The 27,855-nt window shown below is 50.5% G+C and overlaps 1 protein-coding gene across 14 annotated transcripts in view; it reads left to right on the top strand.

The window, feature by feature from the left end:
• Positions 1-27,855, top strand: part of ITPR1 (inositol 1,4,5-trisphosphate receptor type 1) — a 204,123-nt gene that overhangs the window by 30,690 nt on the left and 145,578 nt on the right. For all 14 annotated transcript variants that reach the window (XM_068157768.1, XM_068157769.1, XM_068157763.1 and 11 more), the window contains exon 4: positions 26,506-26,621. In XM_068157768.1, the coding sequence (XP_068013869.1) occupies positions 26,506-26,621 (116 nt within the window). The remainder of the gene's footprint in view (positions 1-26,505; positions 26,622-27,855) is intronic.

The following is a 27,855-nucleotide window of genomic DNA, read 5'->3' as shown; positions in this document are numbered from 1 at the left end:
TGGATGATCTTGAATGTCCCTTCCAACCCAAACCATTCAGGTCTGCATGGCACAGCTTACAGGAGGATCCACTTCAGTTGGTGTCAAAAATGTCAGTACTTAACGAGAAGAGGAGCTGGGTCTCTTTGGAGTCCAAGGCACAGGCTGGGAAGATCTGGGCTGAGTTTGCATGCTGAGAGTCCTGTGGCCAGACAGCTGTCTGCCAGCTCCTGCTTGTGCTTTCATCTTGGATGTTTTGCATCCAGCTGAAGGCAGAGCAGAGCCCCTTTGAAAGGGAGAGTGGCCATTAACATGCAGAACTGGAAGGTGGTATGGAAAACACAATCTGTTGGTTAAGGTGCTGCAAAAGATTGAGAAGGGATTTAATGACCTCCTAGTGTGAAGTTTTATGGTCTGTGCCTTTCAAGGTTTGCTCCTGTGAGATGTGTGGGTAGTAGCTGGGTACAGATGAGGCATTTCTGTGCAGGACAACAGGGGAGATGGAGCAACCACGTCCTAGAAAATGAAGCAGCAGAGCAGCAGGTTGAATGTTCTGTCTTCAGCAGCTCTCCCAGGTCTGAGCTTTCTCCCCTGTGGAAAGCTCAGGGTATTTCAGGTAGGCTGGAGGAAGGGCTTGCCAAAGAGGCAGGGCTTAGCTGTTAAGTAGAACAGTCCTGTTAATAAACCTAGCCCCAACCTTGTAGACAAAAGAGTGCTGTGGCTTTGTTGCCATAGTTTCAGTGCAAAATCTGACCTTAGCTACAATAACACTGGGTTAGAAAAAACCAGCTAATCAGTTGGCTAAAATTAGTGTTCCCTGGTACATAAAGCCAGTATGAACAGGATATTTAATGAAATATTATACTTAGTCACAAGAGCCCAAGGGAGTGCAATGCCTGGATGGGTTGTGGGGGTGGGGTGACATTGGTGCAGATCTGCTCATAGAGCAAAGTTTGTGGCTGGCTGAATATTTGTGGATAGCTCCACTGCTGGCTTGTTCTCTGCATTCAATCTGCTTTGCTTTGTTCCTTTCTGAAAGCTCTGAGTCTGTTTTGGAAGCTGGGAACATTGAGATGCTGGTGAGTGTCATCAATACCAAGTACTTCCAGAGGACCTTCAAATAAACTTCAGAGCTGGTGGTGTGCTTTTTGTGAGCACAGCCTGAGTGCTCTGCAGACAGAGCCTTGCTCCTATAGGGAGCTGTGAATACTGAAGCAGATGGAACAAGTCATGAGGATTGTAGGGAAGAAACTCTAAGGGAAGCAGCCTCTGAGGTACTGGGTAGTAGACATCTTCAGCTTTTCACTGGTTGTCTAAAGTGTTGAGGAACTTGAGAGATTCAGGCTGGCTGGGAAGGTCTGGTGTGTAAAACTGTTGCCAGCAGTGCAGAAGCCTTGACTGGAGAGTAGACTTGTGATGCTGAGGCTCCCTGGCCTGGCCTTGGCTAGGACCCTCTCAAACTGTGCTAACCTGGAGTTAGTTTCTTGGCAGTGTGGGAACTGTAATGGCTGGTCAGCTTTCTGAGGTGTTCCTTTAATGCTGATGCCTTAGATACTGCATACATGGGAAGAAGATTCAGATAAGGAGCATCTAAAGCATCTGAATGGTGCCTTAGTTCCACCAACATGAGGAGAAACTGTTTTCACTGTGAGGATGCTGGAGCCCTGGAGCAGGCTGCCCAGAGGGGCTGTGGAGTCTCCTTCTCTGGAGGCTTTCAAGACCCACCTGGATGTGTTCCTGTGTGGCCTGCCATAGGTGACCCTGCTTTGGCAGGAGGCTTGGACTCCATCTGCAGAGGTCCCTTGCAACCCCTACCACTTCATGATTGTCTGCTTGCCAGGGTAGTGGTAGTTTTAGTTCTGCTAACCAGAGAAACTCCTGAGCTGTCACCTCAGCTGCCAGTGCCTTGCAGTTGAGGTTTAAAGTGCCTGTAATTAGTCAAAGCCAAATGCAACTCACTTAATCTCCTGAGAGTGAGCTTTGGGCTGTCCTGGCTGTGCAGGAGCACAAACACAGTGCAGGCTGATTCAGAAAACCTTTTTTCACCCTGACTGTGCTGACACTTGTGTAGCTGAGCTGTCAAGCAGCTCCTCCTGGCTCTCCTGGCTTGGCTTCTGTGCTGTGTAACTTGTGATTCCTCGTACAGCACACAGGCATGGGAAGGTGTGATCCATGTTCTTGGATCTTCCAATTCAGAGTCAATTAGCATCTTCAGGCTTCATGGTTTCCATTTTTCTGCTTTGTAAACCCAGCTGTCTTCCCTAGTAAGCTTGAGGAAACCATACCTGGCTTTTTCTTGGAGGAGGTTTGAACAAGAATGGTTTGGATTGGAAGGGATCTTAAAGCTCATCCAGTTCCAAGCCCTCTGCCATGGGCAGGGACACTTCCCACTAGCCCAGGCTGCACAAACCTTCATCCAGCCTGGTCTTGATCACCTCCAGGGAGAGGACATCCACAGCCTCCCTGGGCTACCTGTTCCAGTGTCTCTTCACCCTCACTGGAAAGAGTTTTTCTAATCTCCAGCCTAAATCTGCCCTCCCTTCTCTTCTCCAGACTGAGCAGCTCCAACTGTCTCAGCCTGTCCCCATAGTCCTGACTGAAGTGTTGGTATCTCCTCAGTTGAAGTAATGCTCTAGGAACTTCTGAGGGCAGTCAGAAGAAAAATGGTGAGGCTGCCAGCATAGCCAGCCATAAAAATGTGCTGCTAGGACAGCCAGACCTTGCCAGTTGTCTTCAGTGAACAGTGGGTGACACTGCCAGCTTCCTCTGTTCCCACCTTCCTGCTGGAGATGGAATACTCTGTCTTTCTTGGTAGAAAATTGGGTTTCATCTCTCAAGATGAAGTATAGTGCTTACTGTGTCAACACCTGAGTGTGATTTCTCTTGTCCAGTTATGGAAGCCTTAATAGCAGCTCCAGCTGAGTTCTTCCCCTTGCTGTGTGGAGATCAAGGTGCCAGTGCTCATCTGTCAAGCTGCTTGTGGTCAGGGAGCTGTCTGTATAAAATATCTCCAGGCCTTCCTGCAGAACTTTTGATGTTTGATACAAATCCAGCATGGTGAGGGTCAGAAGTGACCTTTGGAGATCATCCAGTCCAGCCCCACTCCTAAAGCAGAGCTCCCACAGCAGCTTGCCCAGCAGCACAATGCCCAGGCAGGGTTGGAAGCTCTCCACACCAGGAGACTCCACAACCTCTCTGGGCAGCCTGCTCCAGGCCTCCAGCACCCTCACCTCACACCAAAGAAGCTTCTCTTCCTCTTCAGAAGGATCCTCCTGGGTTCCAGTTTGTGCCCAGTGTCCCTTGCTGGCCACCACTGAGCAGAGCCTGGCCCCAGCCTCTTGCCCCCCACAGCTCCTTCAGCTCTTGCTGAGCATTGCTCAGCTTCCCTCTGGAGCTGCTCTGCTGTAGGCTCTCAGCCCCAGGGCTCTGAGCCTTTGCTCCTCACAGAGCTGCTGCAGGCCCTCAGCATCTTTGTAGCCTCCCCTGGACTCTCTCCAGTAGTTCTCAGTCTCTCCTGAACTAAGGAGCCTAGAGTGGCCCCAGTCCTCCAGCTCTGATCTTCTGCTTTGGGCCTGGCCTTGAAAGGTCACTGACTGCTTCCTGAGGAATATGCTGGAAAATACCAGTTTGTTTTCTTGCTTGCCAACTGAGTGGCTGGAGTAGGGAGTTCCCCCCTGCAGGATGAGGATTTTGTGGCCCCTAAGAAGTGCAGGCAGGGTAGGTCCTTGTGTTGCTCACCTGCAGCAGGCTCTGTTTGCAGACACAGCACTGCTGCTTTTCCTCACGTGCAGGAGGCTGCTTCCTGGGTGCTGCACTTGGCCTTCTCAACTCCTGGCTCTGTGCTTGCAGCAAAGGACAAAATGCAGGCAGGAATCTGGTGGAAGGTCAGCTGGAAGTTTTCTGCCAGCTGGTGAAGGAGTCATTTGTGCCTCCACCTGCAGCTGGTCAGGAAGCAGCTCAGCAGAGATGCTGAGGAGTCAGAGCTGGGTTGCTCTTATCAAAGGCCCTTAGCTGGCTGTGAACAGCCAAGTGTTGAGGTTGGCAGGTCTGTGAATGTGTCAAGCTCTGGAATGGCCTTCAGAGACTGAGTGACACTAAATGCAGTGTTGCTTAACAATTTGATCCTAATGAACCACTTACTATTCAGGCAAGTAAGAGAGATCCTCATGTGTTAGGGCTCCCACTTCCTTCAGCCCTCGTTTGTGGAAGCACTCAGCGCCCGGCTCTGGGTGTTGGCAATTATCATCTGTTTTGATTATATAATGCACAGAAGTTCAATGAAAACATAACTCCTTGTAATTTGGTTGCAGAGTCTTCCTGCAGCTCTCAGTGAGAGTAAGCAATCACCTCCAGGCTTTACTGACAGCAGAGAAACGTGCCATTGCTGGAGAACGCTGCTGCAGGCTCCTCGCCTGCTTTAATGAGAACAAATTACCTCCCAGTCAGATTGTATTAAGGATGCAGAAAGCTTTGCTCTGCAGAAGCAATCTGGTAGCACTTAGACCTTGCAGTTGGTGAATGTCAGTCCTTTTACTCATTGAGGTTAAAAATTGTACAAGGGGGGGAAGGAAAACAACACACAACTTTGTAGGCGTGAGGGAGCTGGATGGGGGCAGCAGCCAGCCTGAAAAGCAGGAAAAATCTTGGCTTGAGCAAGAAAAAGCCTTTTTCACCCCAGCAGAGCAGGGCATGAGCTCCAGCCAGCACCAGCTAACTTTCATGGATTCATAGAATGGGTTGGCTTGGGAAGGACCTTCAAGATCATTCAGTGCCATGGGCAGGGACAGCTCCCACCAGCCCAGGTTGCTCAAGGCCTCATCCAACCTGGCCCTGAACACCTCCAGGGAAGGGACATCCACAGCCTCCCTGGGCAACCTGTGCCAGTGTCTCCTCACTCTCAAGAATGCCTTCCTACTCTGCAGTCTAACTCTTCCCTCCTCAAGCTTCAATCCCCAGTGGCAGTGCTTTGGGTTGGTGGTGGTGACCCAGCAGTGTCCAGGACTGAGACAGGAGCTCAGCACAAAGAAACAATCTCTGTATTATTAAAAGTTTAGTCTCTGCTCTACAGATCTCTGAAGGGAAATTGTAGAGCCTGATGATGCTGAGATACAGAACATGGCCAGAGAAAAGGCTCAGATAGGGATTTATTTGCTTCAGTGTTTTTCAAGACACCTTCCAAGAGCAGCAATTGCAGCACTGCTCTGCCCAGGGCTCAGGTCTTAACATCTTAACTGGGGCTGTTCAGCCAGGAAAAGAGGAGAGGAGGCTGCAGTCACGTGGGGCTTGGTCTCTTCTCCCTAATCTCAGGTGATAGAAGGAGATGAAATGGTCTGAAATTGTGCCAGGGGAGAGTTGGGTTGGAGAGGAGGAAGAATTTCTGTGCTGCAAGAGTGGTCAGGGACTGGCACAGGCTGCCCAGGGAGGTGGTGGAGTCCTCATCCCTGGAGGTGTTCAAGAAAGGTGTGGCCATGGCACTTGGTTCTGGGTGGATGGTTGGACTTGATCTTGGAGGTCTTTTCCACCTCAAACAGCTCTGTGGTTCTAGAGTGTTAAGCCAGGGTGCTTTCTGGGGCCCCTGTGTGCAGGCAGTGCTGCTGGGGGGGGCTGTGCTCACTTCCAAGGCTCTATCTTTCAGAAGTGCATTTTCCATTCTTGGTTAACAAGCAAATCACATATCCCACGTTCCTGTGACTGCCATCAGAGTTGAGAACAACTCGAGGTACTGAAAGAATAACTCATTCCCACACTTTCCTGGGAAACAGAAACTGGGGTGGAACATCTGGAGATGGGAAGTGCATGCCCTGTGCCTGCTCAGGACCGGGAGATGCACCCAGGAATCATCCTTCCCTGCTGCAAAGTTCCTGTCAGGAGGAATGGCAGCACCCTTAGGAGCTGATGCCCTGGGGATTGGAAGGTAAAGTCTGAAGGCAATAGAGACTTCACAGATAATTCTTGGTTATCATTGACAGCTTTTAAAATAAGCTAAGAGTTTATTGCCTCCCACTGCCTGTCAGGCAGATGGCCTTGGTCATGGAGAATGACAATGAGGAGAAGATCCATCAGCTATGCTCTACAAGAATGCATTCCAAATATATATGTCTTTTCCATATGCTGTCAGTCATGTGCTGCAAGGGGTTTTTGTGTTGTGAAGGTTTGAGCAACTTTGACAGCTGAGCATGCTGCAGTGGGATCAGAGCTGGGCTGGGGAGGACTCTGGAGTTTAACAGCTTGTTAGCCTTGGTTTGCTTACTCCAGGTGTACTTGTTTGTGTTTGGGTAGGCACAAAAATAGCAAGAGAAGGGAGTACACTGGGGGTGGTTATTGTGTGCTTAATTGCAGCAGCTTATGGTTAGCCACCAGTCAAAAACTGGCTTAGGTTGGAAAGGACCTCAGGGCTCATCTCCTCCAACCTGCCTGCCATGGGCAGGGACACCTCTCAACTGGACTCAGCTGCTCAAGGCCTCATGCAGCCTGACCTTGAACACCTCCAGGGAGGAGGCAGCCACAACCTCCCTGGGTAACTTGTTCTGGAGTCTCACCAGCCTCACACTGGAGAACTTCTCCCTCAGCTCCAGTCTTAATGCTGCTCTCCCTCAGCTTCAAACCATTCCTCTTTGTCCTTTCTCTAGATACCTTCATCAAAAGTCCCTCTGCAGCCTTCCTGCAGGATCCCTGCAGCTATTGGAAGGCAGCTCTGAGGTTCTCCTGGAGCCTTCTCTTCTCCATGCTGAACACCCCCAGCTCCCTCAGCCTGTCCTCACAGGAGAGCTGCTCCAGCCCTTGGATCACTGTTGTGGCTCTCCTCTGGATTCATTCCAGCAGCTCTGTGTCCTCCTTATGATGGGGCATTAATATTTCACAGCATCTTCTTCTAACCTTCATCTTGTTTGACATTGGATTGCTAATTTTGATGTGGCACAGAAAGCTGAAGATGTTTCTCCTGGTTTTGGTTGCAGCATTTAGCTGAAGTGACCTTGAGAGGTGAAAAGATGCCACCATGGTTGTTCAGTCTTTCCAACCCTCAGAGCTCAACAGTATTTTTCAAGACCTTGAAGGCAGAAAAAGGCCACAGAGGAACCAAATGTAATTGGTGCTTTGCCTGCCTGAAATGTTGGATTGAGAGGAAGCCCTGAGGCTAAACTCATTTCAGTCTGTCTAGAGAGATGCTCCAATTCACTTGTGCTGCTGCTTCACCCCAAGCTAAGAATCCATGAAATGGGAAGCAGAAGTGATGGGGAGGTGGGGTAGGAGCAGAGAAAGGGGTAAGACCTTTGGGAAAATAGGGAATGGATGTGGGATTCTTATTCTTTAAGTAAGAGAAAGTAACTCAAATGTTCAGAATAAAGCTGGAAAAATACTTTGTTCTTCCAGCTTCTCCAAGAGTCTTTTATTGAGAAGAGTCTGGAATCATGGAATGGTTTGGGTTGGAAGGATCTTCCAGACCAACCCTCCCTGCAGTCCTCAAGGACCTCCTCCACTAGAGCAGGTTGTTCAGAACCTTGTCAAGCCTGACTCTGAATGTCTCCAGGGCTGGGGCCTCAACCACCTCCCTGGGCAACCTGTTGCAGTGTTGCAGCACCATCATGGTGCAGAATTTGTTCCTAGCATCTAACCTACCTCCACTCCTCTCTAACCCCAAACCATTGCCCCTGATCTAGATAGAGGTGTCCCTGCTGACTGGAGGGGTGTTGGCCAAGATGACCTTTGAGGATCCTTTCCAGCCTGATGCATGCTGGGATTCATTCTATGATTTTAAGTTGCACCAGGGGAGGTTTAGGTTGGAGATGAGGAAAGTTTCATCCCTAAAAGTGTTGTCAAGCCCTCAACAGGTTGCCCAGGGCAGAGATGGAGTCACCATCCCTGGAGGGCTTTAAGAGACCTCTGGACCTGGGACTTAGGGTCATGGTTTTGTGGTGGCAGTGCTGGCTTGGTTGGACTTCCAGGACTTCTCCAGCCTAGAGGATCCTGTGAGATCCCAAAGAGTTAAATGCTCCAAAGAGCAATGTGGCATTGGTGCAAGGTTTAGCCTAGGGCTGACAGAGGATTCAAGTGAATAGATTGTATTGGGGGCTAGAGAGCCAAGTACCCAGAAACCAAAAGAAAAGAGGGGGAAAGAAAGTGTCAGGGAAAGGAGTTGCAGCCTTGAACTCCTGAACTTTGGAAATGAAAACTTTTAGCCTTCAAAGATTCTGTTGAAGTGCCTGTCAATTAATGTTCCTTCCTCCACCTCCTGGTTAAATGCTCCTTTCAGAAACCCACAGTGACTCAGCCACTTTGAATATCTCTCCAGCTACCATGTGGCTTCTGTTGGAAGCCCTAAGATTCTTTCTTCTTTCTCCCACCTCCAAAGATGGTTTCTATTGGTGGGAACTTCATTGGAAGTATCTTTTGCACTGTGCTAATTTTAAGCATCCTTGAAATGTTTCACATGTGTAAAGCATTGAGGCAGGGTAGCCTGAGGTTGGGAGGTAGGAAGGAGCAGGTTTTGTTTACAGGTGGTTGTTGTTTTGTCAGTGGGAAGATGAGTTTATTTAGGTGTGGTGTTCTTCCTTTGAAAATGAGTGTCCAGAAACAGTGCTGGCTGCTGCTGGCCCTACAGTGAGATCTCTTCTCAAGGGCTGGAAGTCTTCATGGAATGTTGCTGTGGGTTGAATCAATCTAACTTGCAAGGATAGGATGAGAGGGAATGGATGAAAGCTTGAGGAGGGTGGATTTAGACTGGAGATGAGGAGGAAACTTTTGACAAGTGAGGGTGGTGAGACACTGGAACAGCTTGCCCAGGGAGGCTGTGGCTGCCCCCTCCCTGGAGGTGACCAAGGCCAAGTTGGATAAGGTCTACTGGGAGGTGTCCCTGCCCATGACAGGGGGGTGAGAAGTAGATGACCTTTGGGGTCCCTTCTAACCCAACCCATTCCATGAATTGATGCTAGCATCCAGATAGAGAAGGGAAGGCTGAGAGGGGATCTGATCAATGTTTATCAGTATGAGGGGTGGGTGTCAAGTGGAGGGGGCTGAGCTCTTTTCAGTGGTGCACTGGATACAAACTTGAGCAGAGAGGATTTCACCTCAGCATGAGGAGAAACTTCTTTACAGTGAGGGTGGCAAAGCCCTGGAGCAGGCTGCCCAGAGAGGTGGTGGAGTCTCCTCTGGAGACTTTCCAAACCCACCTGGATGCACTCCTGTGCAGACTCCCCTGGGTGCCCCTGCTCTGGCAGGGTCCAATGGACCCTCCAATGATCTCTGGGGGTCCCTTCCAGCCTCTCACATTCTGTGCCATGTGCAACAATGAAGAGAAGCTGTTGAGTGGAGAAACCCTTCCATGAGATGTAGTGGTCTGCAGGAGAACTTCTTGAATAGTCTGAGATTGAGCTTCCTCAGGCAGCATCCTGTGTGGGTTTCTGTACTTACAAGCCTGTGGCACAACCAGCTGTCAGGTTGGGCTTTTGAGATTCAGATGGAGCCAGTCCAACCTCTTGATGAAAAATTGATGCAACTTGCCTGAACTGCTGAAGTGGACATCTTGCATTGCAATGATTCCTGATTACCAGCAGCATGCTGGTGCTAGAAGTGAGGGCACAGAAATAATCTCCTCCTCCTTCTGCTTTCTGTGTATTCCCCTGTTGGTACACAGAAGTGTTGCCATGGAGGAGAGCGTGGGGTGGGAGTAGGCAGCAACCAGCTGCTTTAGGGCCACACTGGGAGGAAGACTGGGGGAGGATACTGCATGAAGCCTGCTCCTGCAAGCAGTTCTAGGAACTTCTTGCTGTTGAGTGTTGGGTGGCTTGGTTATGGAAGAGCTTTGAAGGCAGGTAGGGGAGGGTGGGTCTCTTAAAGAGAGGAAATGGACTTCTGCACTGCTTGGGAGGGAAGAGTGTGCAGATTTAACAGGACTTTGGGTACTGCGTCCAGTTCTGGGTCAAGGGAGAGAAAGTTTGGAGTATTTTCAGTGGAGGCTACTGAGATGCTGAGGGGCCTGGAGCAGTTCTGTGAGGAGGAAAGGCTGAGAGCCCTGGGCTGTTGAGCCTGGAGAAGAGCAGCCCCAGAGGGGGAGCTGATCAGTGCTCAGCAGGAGCTGAAGGGCTAGGCTTTTCCGTCCCAGTGGAGTTTGTGGCCTCAGTTTATGTATCTTGAGTAAAATCAGGAGTTGATTTCTATACATAACAAGCATATGGCTTAAGGCTCCTCCTCTGCAGTCATTTGGATGGATTTATTAGCAGGAGTACCATGCTGGGAATGTTTGACAAGACAAACTCGTTCTCAGGAAGGGAAGCTTGAGGTTGCTGAAGTTAATTAGCATTGCCTGGGCAGCTCTGCAGCGAGGGCTGCAGGCTCGCCGCTGGTAGCGCTCACTCGTGTCCCCGGCCGGGGCTGGCAGGGAGCGGGGGCTGCCTGCTGACAGCCTTCAAGACACACTAGTGGGAAGGAGTGGAGAGGATGTGCATGAACATTGTAGTTGGCTGTGTCTGTAGTAGTGCACACACTCTGCTGCCTCCTTACTCTGGTGGGTTGTGTGCTGTGACCTCCCAAGCATCCTTCCAGCCTCACAGACAAGGTTAGGAAGACATTTGTGATGCTGAGGGTGTGGAGACTCTGGAACAGGTTGCCCAGGGAGGTTGTGGATGCCTCCTCCCTAGAGGTCACAGGCTCATAGGATGTTAGGGGTTGGAAGCAACCTCCAAAGATAGAGTCCAGCCCACCTGCCAGAGCTGGACCATAGAATCCAGCAGAGGGGGCAGAGGAACAGATCCAGGTGGGTCTTGAAAGTCTCCAGAGAAGGAGACTCCACAGCCTCTCTGGGGAGCCTGCTCCAGTGCTCTGTGACCCTCACAATGAAGAAGTTTCTCTTCATGTAGAGGTGGAACCTCCAGTGCTGGAGTTTATATCCATTGCCCCTTGTCCTACCACAGGGTGCAACTGAGTAGATCCTCTCCCTTGACCCCCCAGCCCTGTTCAAGGCCAGGCTGGATGAGGCCTTGAGCAATCTGGGCTGGTGGGAGCTGTCCCTGCCCATGGCAGGGGGCTGGAGCTGGATGAGCTTTGAGTTCCCTTCCAACCCAACTCATTCTGTGACTATTTCCTTCTAAAAAATGTAATTACTGCTGTTTCATATATTTTCTTGGCTCAGAAACTTGCTGCTGTGCACACAAGTCTCCAGTGCTTTCCCTGAGCAGCTCATCTGTTTCTCTTTAAATATTGAATCTCTGTAATGTTTGGAACCATATTTTAAATGTCTTCACCTTATAAAAGCTTTTCAGAGCTGCCTGAATGACCAAGAGGGAAAAACTGCTAAGTGGAAGTGCTTCAGTGCTGCCACACCACAGGAGGATGCGAGGCACTAATGACCACTTAAGGTCTTTAGTAGTCCTCTGTTTCTCTAACAGTGGAAGATCATGGAACTATAATTGACTGCTGAAGGGTTTGCACCCGCCAAAAATCTTTTGGCTAGGTCCCATAATCCTCCTTTCTTCGAGCTCAATCAGAGTGCTGTAGGTTGGAAGGGACCTTTCAAAGCTCATCCAGTCCAACCCCCTGTGCACTCAACAGGGATGTCTGCAGCTGGGGCTCAGAGCCCCAGGCAACCTGAGCTGGAATGGTGCAGGGATGAGCCATCTCCCACCTCCCTGGGCCAGCCTCTCCCACCCTCAGTGTCGAAAATGCCTTCCTTTTCCCCAGTGTGAATCTCCTTCTTGCAGTTCAAAGCCTCCCTTCCTTGTTCTGTCACCACAGGCCCTGCTCAGAAGTCTGTCCCCAGCTTTCTGATTGTCCCCTTTAAGCACTGTGAGGCCACCAGAAGGTCTCCCTGGAGCCTTCTCCAGGCTGAACAGCCCCAAGTTCATTTAAGCTAATGTGTTATGAGTAGTGCCTTGATCCTTGTTGGGTGATAGGTTGGACACAATGATCTTGAAGGTCTCTTCCAACCTGGCTTATTCTAATCTTGCAAGAGGACAATGGATTTGTGCCTGACAGCATCCAATTTGACTGGAGAAGCAGCATGCTGTTGGGCTGTTGTGTGAAGGGCAGAGAGATGATGTGCTTGGCATCTTGGAGTTCACATCTCAAAACCCAGAGATGTGACAGGCAAGTAAATTTAAAGCCCTGGCAGTGAGTAAGTGAAATTGCAAGTCAGTGAGGCAAATCCCAGGTGGTCATCCAGATCTAAAAGCTCAGGAAATTACATCAGGAAATCATCAGCTTTTCATGTCTTTATCACTTGGGTTGTTGTTTTCTGCAGTGTACATATCCTCAGGTGGCTGGAGAGGAGTTTTGTTCTGCTTGTACCACTTAGCTTTGAATGAGACCCAGAGATTTAATCAGTGCAGTTGGCACCTTCCATGGAATCCTTTGGATACCATCAGTGTCTGGGCTTCACTTACCACTTGCTGAAATAGTCTTTATTTACTTCAGAGCATCCCAGAATGGCTCAGGCTGGGAAGGACCTCAGAGCTCATCTACTCCAACCTGCCTCCATGGGCAGGGACACCTCAGCTAGACTCAGCTGCTCAAGGCCTCATCCAACCTGACCTTGAACCCCCCCAGGGAGAAGGCATCCACAGCCTCCCTGGGCAGCCGATCTTCAAGGTCCCTTCCGACCCAAACCGTTCTGTGATGCTGTGTTAAGAAGACTTCAGTGCAGCTTTGTCAACTGCCAAGGCTGTTGCTGCTCTGAGGCTTCTGGCAAGGGTGGCTTTCCTGATCCTAAGGACTGTCTTTGCTGGCTCTGTGTGGATCTGAGTGTAGGACGTGTTCAGCCAGCCATGCAGCTGGTGGTGTTTAATAGCTCTCATCAGCCTATCCATCACTCGGAGTCTGGCTTTCCCCTGCACTGATTGATTTGTTATCCTGCTGTCAATAAGGCAGCCTCACAACATTGAAAGTACCTAATTATTGTTCTTGATGGAAAAGGGAACTTTTCAGAAGGGTGCAGCACTTCGAATGTGCTTCTCCTCTCCAGTATGTTCAGAGACACAGGTAGGGATCTGTGTTGTGGTGGCAGTGGTGGTGCTTCAGGGTGAGGTGGTAACACACCTCTTTGGTGCTTCCCTAGGCAATGCAAATGCCTTGAGGCACTCTGTGTAGCATCACAGAATTGTTTTGGTTGGAAGAGACCTTTAGGAGACTCCTACCATCCAGCCCCTGCCATTCCCTGGTTCCCAGAGGTCCCTTCCAGCCCCTACCATTCCCTGGTTCCCAGAGGTCCCTTCCAGCCCCTGCCATTCCCTGGTTCCCAGAGGTCCCTTCCAGCCCCTGCCATTCCATGGTTCCCAGAAGTCCTTTCCAGCCTCTGCCATTCCGTGGTTCCCAGAGGTCCCTTCCAGCCCCTGCCATTCCGTGGTTCCCAGAGGTCCCTTCCAGCCCCTGCCATTCCGTGGTTCCCAGAGGTCCCTTCCAGCCTCTGCCATTCCGTGGTTCCCAGAGGTCCCTTCCAGCCCCTGCCATTCCGTGGTTCCCAGAGGTCCCTTCCAGCCCCTGCCATTCCGTGGTTCCCAGAGGTCCCTTCCAGCCTCTGCCATTCCGTGGTTCCCAGAGGTCCCTTCCAGCCTCTGCCATTCCGTGGTTCCCAGAGGTCCCTTCCAGCCTCTGCCATTCCGTGGTTCCCAGAGGTCCCTTCCAGCCTCTGCCATTCCCTGGTTCCCAGAGGTCCCTTCCAGCCCCTGCCATTCCGTGGTTCCCAGAGGTCCCTTCCAGCCCCTGCCATTCCATGGTTCCCAGAAGTCCTTTCCAGCCTCTGCCATTCCGTGGTTCCCAGAAGTCCCTTCCAGCCCCCACAGTGCTGGCATTCTGTGGTTGAGGAGAAAGTTCTTCACAGGGAGAGTCATTTACTGTTGGGATGTGCTGCCCAGGGAGGTGGTGGAGTCCCCATCCCTGGAGGTGTTCAGGAGGGGATTGGATGTGGCACTTGGTGCCATGGTCTAGTCATGAGGCCTGTGGTGACAGGTTGGACTTCATGATCTTTGAGGTCTCTTCCAACCTTGGTGATACTGTGATTAGCATACTGTGATTAGCATTCTGTGATTGGCATTCTGGGGCTGTATGCTGCCTGCTCTCAGGTGCAGGGCACTTGAGGCGACAAGTGCCCCATCAGCATCCCTTCCAGACACAACCCGTGGCGGTTTTGTTGCCTGTTCAGAATGACAGCCTTGCCTTGCATTAAAAAACCCCCAAACCCCAAGCAGTGGGAAGGAGCTGTGGCTGCTGCTGGCTGGGAGGAATGCCTGCAGGCCTCTCCTGGCAGGCTCTGCTTCCGCTCGTGGTCGCTGAACATTTGTTCTTCCCCTTGGCAATCCGGTCTGGTGGAGCTGACTTCTCCACGTTTCTATTATCCAGCTGTCTGCTGTTCTAATCCAGCCTGGCTTTGCTGCTTTGGCTTCCAGCTCCCACTTGCCTTATTTGGTCAAGCAGAGCTCTTCAGCCCTTCCTGCAAGGGGCTGGTTTGGTAGTTTAGGGACTTCTTTCCACTTTCGTTTTTGATCTCCAAAGCTATAGATGGAGTTTCAGTCGGCAGTGCTGGCCCGGTTTAACTCTTCAGCTGAAATATGGTGGTTTTGAGAGGTGCTTGGAGTGTTTCATCTCCTGCTGTAGCAGGCTGGTGGGCTGCTGCAGGGGATTGGAGCAGAGGCAAACCGTTTTTATAAGGGCTTGTAGTGATAGGCCAAGGGGGAATGGATTGAAGCTGAAAGATTGAGACTGGAGATCAGTAAGAAATTCTTTCCAATGAGGGTGGTGAGACTCTGGCACAGGTTGCCCAGGGAGGCTGTGGATGCCCCCTTCCTGGAGGTGTTCAAGGCCAGGCTGGGTGAGACCTGGTGGGAAGTGTTCCTGCCTGTGGCAGGGGGTTGGAACTAAATGATCTTTAAGGTCCCTCCCAACCTTCTGTGTCTAAATACCTTCTCAGCATCGTCTACTTCTTAAGATGATAACCAGAGTGTGATTTTAAGACTCTGTTCTGGGGGACAGGGCCAAATTTTAATTAGCTGCATGATTTGTTGGTGCCTTCTGTGCTCAGTTCCTGCAAGGGGAGTGGAGTACAGCGATGGAGGGAGCTTGGTCAGATTGAGAAGCATCATTTGAAAAGCTTCAGGAAGAGCATCTCTGGTCCCCTGCCAAAAGGGTGGTGACTGTTTAAAGAAGTGAGAGGGAGAGGGCCTCAGTAAGTGAGCTGAAAGACTCGAGCCAAGCTTAGGAAGGGAAAGCAAAGCACTGAGTTTTCAGGCTCAGAAACCAGATGTGGACACTGGTGCTGTGTGCTGTTTGCCTGGGGGTGCAGCACAGGTCAGCAGCCTGACTCTGCTCCACTCAACACCAGAGTGCTGGGTCCTGTCATGAAGGCAGGGCTGGGGCTTTGGTGTTCTGCTTTGCTGAGCTCTGCAGGTACTGCTCTTGAGTCCATGCCTAGCCATGGCCCCTGAACATCGCTGTGGCAGTTCATGCTTCACAGAAGCTCTCTGCAGCTGCCAGTCTAACACTCATAGTGGTGGCTTTCACAGCTGGCTGTCCTCTGCAGGCTCCACAGAGAGGACAAGGACTTGGGAAGTCACTCAGAATTTCCTTGCAGAAACCATCTGGAAAATGCTGTTGCAGTTACATGGGGGCACGTGTCAAAGGCTGCACTGAGTGACTGCATCTAGGGAGGAGGAGGAGGGGCACACACAGCAGTGCAGTAGCAAAGGACAAGGGGTGATGGCTTCAACTACAAGAGGGAGATTTAAACTGGAGAGAAGGAAGAAATTCCTCCCTGTGAGGATGGTGAGACCCTGACCCAGGTTGCCTAGAGAGGTGGTAGATGCCCCATCCCTGGGACCATTGCAGGTCTGGGGCTCTAAGCAAGCTGCTCTGGCTGCAGATGTCCCTGCTGAGTGCAGGGTTGGGGGTTGGACAGGATGACCTTTAAATGTCCTCTCCAAAACTCTCTGCTTGTCTGAAAGGCTGCAGGGATCACAGGAATCACAGTCTGAGCAGGAGTGGATGCTGTGCTGTAACAAAAAGTACAGTTGCTGCCTTGGAACATAGAAGAAGAAAGCTTGCCAAAAGGCACAGCAGTTGTGTTCTTCCCAGTGTTGCTTCCTGGCAGAGCCTCAGGTGAAAGATCTCATTCAGTATTGCACCTCATCCCTCCAGAAAGATAAGGGCCAGCTAGAGAAAATCCAGAGGAGGGTAATGGTCAGGAGCAAGACCTCTTGCTCTTGCATCCTAGCTGTGGGATAGAGCCTGAGAAGCCTGCACATACTGCTGGGAGAGGGAGGGGAGGTTGTGCTCTGCATGCCCACAAGCAGAGGGAGAGAAGTAATGGGCTGGCAGTGGAGAAATAAATAGGTTAGATCCCGAAATAGTGGAGTGCTGGAATAGGTGACGTCAGGAGGCATGTCAGGAGGGGAGCAGGCATAGTTACTTCTGCCCTGGAGAGAGGGAGGGATGAGCTAAGGAAGCTTTGTGAGGGTCTGCCCCTCCCAAGAGCCTGTGGCCGTTCTGCAGCCTGCCCAGAGCTCGGGAAGACAGCACTTGGTGCAGGAGGGAAGAAACAAATGAGCATTCCAGGCAAGGCACCCCAAGCACTTCATTAGGCTAAGAAAAATTAAAGCACTAAATTCAATTTTATTATCTCTTCAGCTCCTCCAACCTAGGCTTCAATAATAAGAGCAAATATTTATTGAACTTGCCTGTATCTCCTGTTTTGGCAGCCTGGCTTTGCTTGCAGCCAAATGCATTTAAAAGCTGGAAATTGAGTTACTGCATTGAGCAGCTGAGAAAATTGCCTTTTGTTTTGGGTGATGCTGTGCTGCCTTGTTGCTTACAACAGCCAAAGCCTGCTTAAATGGAAACAACTCTTCTTCTGCTCTTCAGTCCTGTCAGCTCTAGGAGCACTGCTGTATTCTCTCCACTCTGCTCCACATTGATGCTTTCAGAGGGGGTTTGAAACTTGATCTTGCTTGGACTGCCAGAGCCATTCCCTGCCGCCTGTCCCTCACTTCCTCATCCTTTTGGGGCAGGAACTTGATGGCAGCAGAGGAGCAACAGGTGAAGAAGTGAAGTGGAAATGAAATCCAGTCCAAATCAAGTGAAGTGTGGCCAGCAGTTGAATACATTTTGGTCTGCTAAGGGGTGAAATGCTACCCAACTGAGAAGCCCTGGACATGTTGAGGGAGAATGTTACAGGGTTGATGCTCTGAGAGTTGTGGAGTGCCTGGCAGGGAGATTTGCCATGGAAACTATGATAGAAAAGGTAAGGGTTGGCTTCTCAGGGTGAGAACACAGCTCTCAGGGCTGGGACAAAGGGCTGATGCCACAGCAGTTGGTTTCAAACTGCTTCTGCAGCTCTGATTTGCTGCGTTCCCTTGGCATGAAGTACAGATGCCTCTCCTCAGTGTGTGTAAGGCTTGGTGGGACTGGGAAGGGCTTGGCCTTCCAACTTGCCTCTTGGCAAGGTTTGCCTTTGGGCCAGGGTTTCTCTTTGTGCTGGACCAGAGACAGAGTGATGAGGTAAGGCAGTAAAGCCACTCACTGGAACCAGTGCCTTGGGATAACTCAAATTCAGTTCTGGACTTTTCTCTTGAGTGCTTTTCCCTCCTGGTTGGACTCTGATCTCAAAGGTCTCTTCCAACTGAAACATTCTTTCCCCCTCTCAACATTAGAAGGGTTTTTTATGGCTTGTGTGTGTTACTAGCCAGGAGCCATCACGGTGCTCTGACTTGTAAAAGGTCTTGAGATGATTCTGAAGCAGCTTCTCTTGGTCTGTGTCCATGAATTAGATCTGTTCCTCAATGCTTTCAGAGGTACCTGACACATTCACTCTGTCCTTACAGTTTTCTCTCAGGCAACTCAAATGTACCTTTTGTCCTCCTAGGTCTGTGTGTCACCCATGCAGGGACACATTATCCATCACTGTGCTGTAGCTCAGTGACAAGGAGGCTGCCAGCTTCCTTCCATCCTTTAACCTGACACCCTAGATGTCAATTGGCATATATCTTAGTGAACTGCATCAGTGTTCCTTCCTTTCTACTTGAGTTCCTGTCCCTTCTGGCTTTCTCTTATCATGAGGCATCTTCCCTCTGCAGTGCTCCTACCAGAGTCTGAAGGAGGACTCTGGTCTTTGCTGCACATGTTTCCTTTTGGGGCTGCCTGTATATCCAGTGTCTAAATATTTCTCTCTTCTGGAGTAGCAGCTTTCTTTTTGAAGGAGGCCAAAGAGGTTACATGCAGAAATAAAACAAACACTGGTGTGTCCTCAACTCCATGGTACCTAAGATGTTTACTTAAAGGTGCAGTCCTCCTGTTAGGATTTTTGGTGGTTTTTGGGGGGCACTTTCTCACTGTTGTGGTCTTGAGGGCTTTGGAGGGTGTTTGCTTGGAGTGTGCTGAGTTGCTGTGCTCTGGTTCTTAGTTTAGCCCAAGACAGGAGAGTGTGTGCTGAGCCTCAAGAGATGGTTTTCCTGTGGCTGAAGGGCTGTGTGTTTCCTGTTTTGTGTTGGAATAAAGCTGGCTTGTCTCTTGCTGAAGGGCAGCCTCATGCCACTGGAAGTTTCAGTATGTCTAGAAGCACAGAATGCTTTGGATTGGAAGCCAGCTCCAGAGCTGCTCCAGTCCAACCTCCTGCAGTCAGCAGGGACATCCTCTGCTAGAGCAGTTTGCTCAGAGCCTTCTGCAGCCTCATCTTGAATATCTCCAGGGCTGGAGCCTCAGCTACCTTCCTGGGCAACCTGTTGCAGTGTTCCAGCAGCCCCCTGGTGCAGAACTTGTTCCTCACATCCAATCTCAATCTGCTCTGTTCTCACTTCAAGCTATTGCTCCTCAAACCTCTTCCTGCAGGCCTTTGCAAACAGTCCCTCTGTGGCCTTCCTGGAGCCCCTTCAGGTACTGGAAGGCCACTTTTAGGTCTCCCTGGAGCCTTCTCATCCCTAGATGACCTTTGGAGGCCTCTTTCACCACAAACCAATCCTAGGGCAGAGTAGAGTTGGAAGGGGTGGAGAGCATCCCTTAACCTGCTCTCCACCCCTCTCAATGCACCCAGAACCCATTTGCCTTCTTGGCCCCAAGGCCACGTTGGTGGCTCAGGTGCTGTGGTGATTGTTGTACAGTTATAAGAGGAGACTCAGGGGTGACCTTATTGCTCTCTACAACTCCCTGAAGGGAGGTTGTAGACAGGTGGATGTTGGTCTCTTCTCCCAGGCAGCCAGCACCAGAACAAGAGGACACAGTCTCAGGCTGCACCAGGGGAGGTTTAGGCTGGAGGTCAGGAGGAAGTTTTACACAGAGAGAGTGATTGCCCATTGGAATGGGCTGCCTGGGGAGGTGGTGGAGTCACCATCACTGGAGGTGTTCAGGAGGAGACTTGATGGGGTGCTTGGTGCCATGGGTTAGTTGTTTAGGTGGTGTTGGATGATAGGTTGGACTTGATGATCTTGAAGGTCTCTTCCAACCTGGTTTATTCTATTCTATCATGTGGAATCAAAATGCTAATTCATGTGGTAAAAAGGTTTTGCCTTCTAATTTGTCTCATTGATGACTTCTGTTGCTTTAGTAGATACTGATGTGCAGTGTCCAGCTCTCAGGATAGTTTTCCCCTCTGAAATCCCTCTTGCAGGCTTCTGCCTTTGTCTGGCTGGATGCACCAGCTCTGAGCTAGTAACAATTAGTGTTTCCTGTGCTGCTAGAGCTTGAAAGAATGCAGCAATGATTTCCATTGGTAGGACTCTGCATAATGAGTACAATGACAAGAGGGTGGTTACCCTCCTGTCTTGCAGATGTGAATTGAGGGTGGTTATTTTACCATGAAAATTAAAATATATTTAGATCCTAAATGCTGCAGGCTCCACATCTAAATGGGGGTTGCAAGCGTGATTTTCCTCCTCATTTGGGCTTGGAAAAGAAAAACCATTGAAAGCCCTTGAAACAGGTAAGCTGCAGCTTGCAGGATGGAGGCAACAGACATCACAGAACCCCAGCATGGTAGGGTTTGGAAGGGAGCTCTGGAGCTCACCCAGTCCAACCCCCTCTGCTCTAGCAGGGCTCCCACAGCAGCTTGCTCAGGAGCACAATGCCCAGCTGGGCATGGAAGATCTCCACACAAGAAGACTTTACAGCCTCTCTGGGCAGCCTGCTCCAAGCCTCCAGCACCCTCACAACAAACAAATTTTTCCTCCTGCTCAGATGGAACCTCTTGGGCTCCAGGTTGTGCCCTTTGTCCCTTGCTGGCCACCACTGACCAAAGCCTGGCCCCAGCCTCTTGCCCCCCACAGCTCCTTCAGCTCTTGCTGAGCATTGCTCAGCTGCCCTCTGGGGCTGCTCTGCTGCAGGCTCTCAGCCCCAGGGCTCTCAGCCTTTGCTCCTCTCAGAGCTGCTCCAGGCCCCTCAGCATTTCTCCAGTAGTTCCTTGTCTCTCTTGAGCTGTGGAGCCCAGAACTGCTCCCAGTCCTCCAGCTGTTGCTGAGCACTGAGGAGATGCCCCCAGCAGGAGAGACCTCTGATATGTTTTGTCATGCAGTTAGTTCAGCATTGGAGCCCTGCCTGCTTGAGTTGCTGTGCAGTGACAAGTGCCACAGTGACAAGGTCTTTAGCCTTGCAGCACCAGTGTCCTTCCTGCCCATGCTTCCATTTGCCTGACTTCTGGCAGGGCAGAGCTGTTGACATCTGGTTTTACTTCACTCCTCTTCCCCCACTGCCCCAGCTGTGTGCAGCCCAGGTTTGCTGTCTTCCCTTGCTGGCTGGAGGGGACTGCAAGCAGGACAGCAGCTTCAGCCTTTAGTGCAAAGCCATTTTCCAAGGGTTTCTGTGCTCCCAGCAGAGAGTGTTGAGTGCAAACTGAAAATGAGGGGATGTCTTCTCCTCACAAAGACCTCATTTCAGCAGGATCAGGTGCCTCTTTTTATTCTCCTCCTCTCCTATATGGAAATGCAGGAATGATTAATAATCAACACATTTCTGCAGCAGCTTTTGTTCTATATCCTTTGAAGCTCTTAGGCTGTCATCTCTTCATTTTCCACCTCAGAAGGAGCAAGTATAGAAACAGAAGATGTAGTAATCTGAGGGCTTCTGAGGAGGTGAAACTTGCCTGTGGTTGAATATGTGCACTTGGTGTTATTCTCCATGCCTGCCTTGAAAACCTTTCACTTTGCACACACAAGAGCTGAGCTCTTCATGCTGTCTTGAAATAAACAATCTCTTCATTCTATACAGTGTTGTTACCCTTGAGAGTGTATTACAGCTCTACAACCATCATAAATGTGAAGCTGGGAACTTCTAGTTGCAGGATTTCCATCCTTGCCAGCTCTGCTGCTGCTTCTGCTTCATCTTTGCTGCTATTTTTTAAGAGATCAAACAAAAATAAATACTCTCCTGGTATTTATTCTGTGCTGAGAGCAGGCTCTGGCCATGGGGAAATAATCAGGTGTCTAAGTATAGAAAAGGCTAAGGAGAAGCTGCTCAAACTCAACAGGGAATTGCTAATTCTCTTTTAATTTTAGGATTGCTGCAGGAAAATGAGTTAGTTTTGGGGTGGTTTTGCAAGTGGCAGAGAGGCAGCTGTGTTGGTGTTAAATATTCAGTGGGTTTTGTAAGGAACTTATTTAAATCTCTTCATCTTGATAGGTTTTCCCTCATCTGAAAGTATCCAAAGTAGGATTTTGGAGAGAGAGGGAATTTCTCTGGGCTCTTAACTTTCTCCAGTTGGCATTCTGTGAAGCTGGGGTCTGAGTTTCACAGAATCTCAGCATGCTGAGAGTTGGAAGGGAGCTCTGCAGATCCTCCAGTCCAACCCCCTGCTCCAGCAGGGCACCCACAGCAGCTTGCCCAGGGGGGGTTGGAAGCTCTCCACACCAGGAGACTCCACAACCTCTCTGGGCAGCCTGCTCCAGGCCTCCAGCACCCTCACAACAAACAACTTTCTCCTTCTGCTCAGGTGGCACCTCCTGGTCTCCAGTCTGTGCCCCCTGCCCCTTGTGCTGTCCCTGGGCACCACTGAGCAGAGCCTGGCCCCAGCCTCTTGTCCCCCACAGCTCCTTCAGCTCTTGCTGAGCATTGCTCAGCTGCCCTCTGGGGCTGCTCTGCTGCAGGCTCTCAGCCCCAGGGCTCTCAGCCTCTGCTGCTCCCAGAGCTGCTCCAGGCCCCTCAGCCTCTGCTGCTCCCAGAGCTGCTCCAGGCCCCTCAGCAGCTTTGCAGCCCCTGCTGGATTTTCATTTTGGTTTAAGTGCTGAAGTCTCCCCAGGCCTTTCTGTTGCCAGCAATATGTTTGCTGCCTGCTTTCTCCAACAGCAGTAAAATTGGTGAAGCCTTTCTACTAAATGCTGAAAATAGCTGGGGGAGATTTGGAAAATCTGATGAGTGGTGCATTACACAAGCAGCATGGCTGGAGGGAAGAGCTCTTCCAGATCATTTAGAAGCAAGCATGCTGGAGAGATAGGAGCTGGGTGCTGCAACTCAACCCTCATCAGAGCTCATCTCTGAAAGTAACAAAGATGGGAAGTTCTAATAGTGGCTCCTTTCCAGCTGTACCAGGTAAAGGCACCAGGAAGAGCTTTGGATGCTGGCAGTGACAGCAGCTTAGAATCATAGAATTCTTAGGGTTGGAAGGGACCTCAAGGCTCAGCCAGTTCCAACCCCCTGCCATGGGCAGGGACACCTCACACTACAGCAGGTTGCTGACAGCCAGCTCCAGCCTGGCTGCAAACACCTCCAGGCAGGAGGCTTCCACCACCTCCCTGGGCAAACTGTGCCAGGCTCTCACCACCCTCCTGGGGAAGAACTTCTTCCTGACAGCCAATCTCAATCTCCCCATTCCTATTTTTGCTCCATTCCCCCCTGTCCTATCATTTACCTGACAGCCTAAAATGTCCTTCCCCAGCTTTCTTTAGCCCCCTTCAGATACTGGAAGGCCTCAAGAAGGTTCTCTCTGAACTTTTCATCTGCCAAAGGTGCAATTGGCATCATCATATCATGTAGTGCCCTGAGTGAGGAAGGCTTTAGAAGGGAAGATTGGGTTTGCATAGCTGTGATTGAGAGCAGGTGGCCCTGCTTTGGTGGGGGGGGTGGGGGTGGATTTGATCTCTAGAGGTCCCTTCCAGCCCCCAACATTCTCTGGTGGTTTGGTGTTGAGGTGTGATGTGCTCTCATCCTTTCAGCAGCATCCAGGTAGTATTTTACTGTCACACTTAGCCAGTCTGCAGTTCTGCCACTTTTCACTGCATACCCTGAAGGTCTGGAAGGAGAACTCATTCCTTCATGGTTCCTGTTCAACAAATGGTGTACAATAAGATGGAATTACTTTGCAGTAATGGCTTTGTAGCTTTATTTATCACCTCTTGAGCTAAAAGGACTTGACTGCAGAAGCAGAGCAGAAAGCTGCTTGGTTTGGCTGCCTTGGCTTTAGTTTGGGGCTGTTAGAAACAAACTTCCCCCAGCAGAGTGTCTGACAAGTGGCTGGTTTGTCTTGCGCAGTCAGCACTGTGGGTTGCAGGTTGCTGACCCTGAGGCTGCTCAGCTGGCACTTCCTTGCATGTTGAATTCTGTAAACACATCAGCCCATGGAATCTGGAGGTCTAGAGGCCTTCAGGCCATGAAGCTCATGGTGCTTGACCCGTGGTGAAATAGAATTCTTGAAGAGTTTGGGTGGGAAAGGACCTAAAAGATCCTCTAGTTCCAAGTCCTCCTGCCCTGGGTAGGGACACTTGCTAGTGAACCAGCTTGCTTAAGGTCCCATCCAGCCTGGCTTTCACCACTGTCAGGCTTGGAGCCTCCACAGCTTCTCTGGACAACCTGTTCCAGGGCCTCAGCACCTTCATGGGGAAGAATTTCTTTCTGTTGTCTAATCTAAATCCAGTATTTTCCAGTCTGGAGCCAGCACCCCTTCTCTGTCACTCCAGGCCTTTGTGAGAACTGCATTTGGTGCTCTGCATGATGGTTAGGTTAAGGTGAATTAGACCAAGTTTAACTCCTCAACCACTTCAGACACAGATCTCCTAGAACAAACACTCCAACAACTGATGTTGGTTGCTTTTCATTGCTTGATTAAGATCCTTAGCTTTGTAACTAGGATGAACAGCTAAAACCCCCCATGTTCTGCTTCCCCTTCTTGGATTGGCCAAGGTCAGGCTCTTGTAGGCCTCTTCCCTGTGTTACACAGAGGAGAGGGGGCTGCTTGCAGCTAACAATTTAGAAGTTAAGCCCAACTTGACAACTTCCTTGATGGAAAAGGATGGGGAAAAAATACACTCTGACTGTGACTAAATGTAGCATACAATTAATTCTTCTCTGCAGCTCTGTGTGCTAATTGCTGTCATTGTGTGAACTGATGGCTTCAGCAAAAATAGAGGATTTTATAACTGGTGTGTTGCTTACAATGCAGAGTCTTAGCTTGGAGTGCAAGCCTGCAGAGGCTTTTTGAATCTCTTCTGTGCTGTCAGTCTGTGAATCATCTCTGTGTAAATGAGAAAGATGAAGAGAGCAAACCTGTGAAGTGTGGTTTTCTGCTTGGTTTTCCACTGCTCTTGCTTGCTCAGGAGCTCTGAGCTGGTGGTGTCAGAGTGGAGGTGAAGTTCTGGGTAGCTGCAGCTGAATCTCCTTCCACACACACCTCTGGAGACCACTCAGTCCAGCCTCACTGCTCCAGCAGGGCACCCACAGCACCCTGCCCAGCAGCACAGTGCCTGGGGGGGTTGGAAGCTCTCCACACCAGGAGACTCCACAACCTCTCTGGGCAGCCTGCTCCAGGCCTCCAGCACCCTCACACCCAGGAATTTTCTCTTCCTGGAGTTCAGATGGAATCTCCTGGGCTCCAGTCTGTGCCCATTGCCCCTTGGCCTGTCCTTAGGCACCACTAAGAATCTGGCCCCTGCCTTTTGCTCTTTCACCCTTCAGCTCTTGCTGAGCATTGCTCAGCTCCCCTCTGGGGCTGCTCTTCTGCAGGCTCTCAGCCTTTGCTCCTCAGAGAGCTGCACCAGGTCCCTCAGCATCCTTGTAGCCTCCCCTGGACTCCCTCCAGCAGTTCCCTGTCTCTCTTGAACTGGACCCAGTGCTGAGCTCTTTCTCTCCTTCCCCAGTATGTGTCATTCTAGTGAAGATCCTTGGTGCCATACCCAGCTGCAGCTGTTGCTTGTCTCCTGGGCCAGCAGCTAAGCAGGCTGCAGGAGTTGCTGTGGAGGTCTGGGACAAGCTGAGCAGCCCCTTGGCAGTTGGTGACTCACTGGGAGACGAAAGGACCATCTGCCACCAGTGCTTCACCCCCTTGGAAGGGGGTCTAGTGTTGGAGAGAGAGCTTTGTCCTCTGCAAAAGGTGTTTGGTGTTACCCAGTGTGCTCTGACTGCGCTTTGGGCACAGGTTAGGCAGGCAGAGGGGCATCAAATGGCTCTGTGCTTCAGGAAAGGCATGAGGAGAGCGAAGGTGTCCATCTCAAATGACATCTTGAGGCAAAACTTCCAGGGTCTGTGTGTGCAGGATCAGCTTCTTCTGCAGCTTTAAGCTCTGGCAGAGCTGAGATGACTTCCCCAGTGTGGGGTTTATCCCTTTTGGGTTGAGGTGCATCCATTGTCTGTCAGCAAAGCAGTCCCCAAGATGAACCCCCAGGTAGATACCTCCCTAGCTTGCTGCTCCCCAAATTGCAGTGCTCACCTGCAAGGAGACACCAGCAGCCTTGGGAACACCCCCTGAGTTAGAGCCTGGAGTCTTCCACCCATGCCATCCCTCAGGGGCACTGGGAAGAGCCTCCTGGCTTTGTTGGCACTCTGTTTGAACTTCTAAGCTGCTTCTTCAGGCACTGTCTTGGAATAGCTGAATTTATTTTTTTGTGTGTTCAGTCACTTAGCAACAGAGGAGGGGGGGGAAGAAAATAGTAAATGCAGCTAATTTGGGTCTGTTACTGATAGGTTTGTATCTCTGTAACAGAGAAATGTTGTTTTAATAAGAGTAATGAGCTGTAATTCCTGGCTTTTACTGGGCAGAATGTTAAGTGAACTGGGGATGGCCTGGGCAGAGAACCCTGATGCCCCAAGCGGGGGGTTGTGGGGTCTTCAAGCTGTGCTTTGCACCTCGGTGCTTGTGGGGTGCTGCCTGCTGGGGTTTGTGGTGCTGCTGCTGCACTGAGGGAGTTTTTCCAGGTCTTTTGTGCCTGTAGAATTGGAGGAGATTTAATTGAAACTAAGAGCAATTAAAAAATGAAACCTTACCCCCCACCCCCCACCCCATGGAGGGGGTGCAGCAGCCTGCCTGCTGCAGCAGCAGGGGAGAAGCTGTGTGTGGAACGGGCCTGCAGGCCTGGGAAAGCACCAGGATGTTGCCATTTTAGCCTGGTAGTGTTTTTTGCCTGGGACAAGCCATGAATTCTCTGCTCTTGCATCAGAGGCTTGGCAGCAGCAGTTAGTTTTTATCATTCATGGGGCAGCATTCCTGCTGCTCAAAAAAGCATTTGTCTGATCAAGAGCTTTGTGGAATTTGTTTATAAACCTTTCCTCGCCGCTGGAATAGTTGGAGGCTGCTAGCAGCAGAGATGCAGATAACTGCCAATGGCTGAAGCAATCCTGGCTGTTTATTTCATCTTTTTATAGATTGCCTCTTCAAGCTCTGTCCCATGAACCGGTACTCTGCTCAGAAGCAGTTCTGGAAGGCAGCAAAGCCAGGAGCTAACAGCACGACAGACGCTGTGCTGCTCAACAAGCTGCACGTAAGTATCGGCTCCTTCTGAGCACCGACAGCCTCCTTGCTTCCAGGCACAGACTCACACCTGCCACTGGGCTGGAAGGGACCCTCAGAGGGCATCTTGTCCAACTCTCCTGCAGTCAGCAGGGACACCTCCAGCTAGAGCAGGTTGCTCAGGGCCCCGTCAGGTTTGACCTTGAATGGTCTCCAGGGATGGGGCCTCCACCATATCCCTGGGCAGCCTGTTCCACGCTCATTGTGCAGAGCTTCTTCCTGATGTTGCACCTAAATCTCTCCTGCTCCAGTGTCAAACTGTTGCCCCTTGTTTTGTCACCCCAGGTGCTTCTAAAGAGTCCCTCCCCAGCCTTCCTGTAGGTCCCCTGCAGGTGTTGAAATGCAGCTCAGGGAAAATGCTTGAACTTGACTAAACAAGGTGAAACAAGAATATTGAATTCAAGTGAGAGCTCAACCATCCAGTGCTGGCATGGGGCTAACAGCAGCTACAGCCTTCCCAGGCCTTCTGACAGAAGGCTTGTTCCAGTTTGAGGCTAGCATGGAGTGTCCCCCTGCAGCCTTCTCTTCTGCAGGCTGAACAACCCCAGCTCTCTCAGCCTGGACCCTTCCAGCAGCTACCCAGGAGGAGAGGGTTTTGAGATGGGGAGTCTCAGATGTGAGCTGTGCTGGTCGATGCCATCTGAGCTGCAGGTCTCATAAATCTCCTGGGCTTCCTCGAGCAGACAGAGCTGCTGTTGATCCATGTGGAGGCTGATGGATAATTATGAGTAATTACAAGGCCAGCCAGCCTCTCCTTCCTTATTAGCTTGCAGTATTTAATACTTTCTGGGTAAAATGTTGACATTCAGCAGCAGTGAGGCAGTTGATTGCTGTTTTTAGAGCTCCTATATGGGGAAAAAAGGGGGGAAAAAAGAGAAAGCCAGCTTAACTTAAATACCATCTGTTGACTGCAGAGTTAAATAAACTCCATGTTTATGTTAAAATTACAGAGCTAGAGTACTTCATGTCAGAATTACAATCCTAAATATTTTTAGTTGCTTTAAGCCTATATTAAGCTCATTGTAGCCCCACGATGCAGAGTGGCCCTGTAGGAGAGTTGTCATTTGCTGATTGCCATATGGCTGCCTTGCTCCTGCATTTCACAAAGCCTGACTGCTTGACTCCCTGATTGCTCCAGAAAATGGAATTTTTATAACCTGGGAGTATTAATTTGGCAAGGAAGAAGCTATTTTTGCTCCTGGCTG

The sequence above is a fragment of the Melanerpes formicivorus genome, unplaced genomic scaffold (genome assembly GCF_026170545.1).
Source record: "Melanerpes formicivorus ecotype bairdi unplaced genomic scaffold, bMelFor1.0.p_v2 SCAF_38, whole genome shotgun sequence".
Classification (NCBI taxonomy): domain Eukaryota; kingdom Metazoa; phylum Chordata; class Aves; order Piciformes; family Picidae; genus Melanerpes; species Melanerpes formicivorus.
Note: the sequence above shows the minus strand (reverse complement) of the source record. Positions and strands in the feature narration are given on the sequence as shown.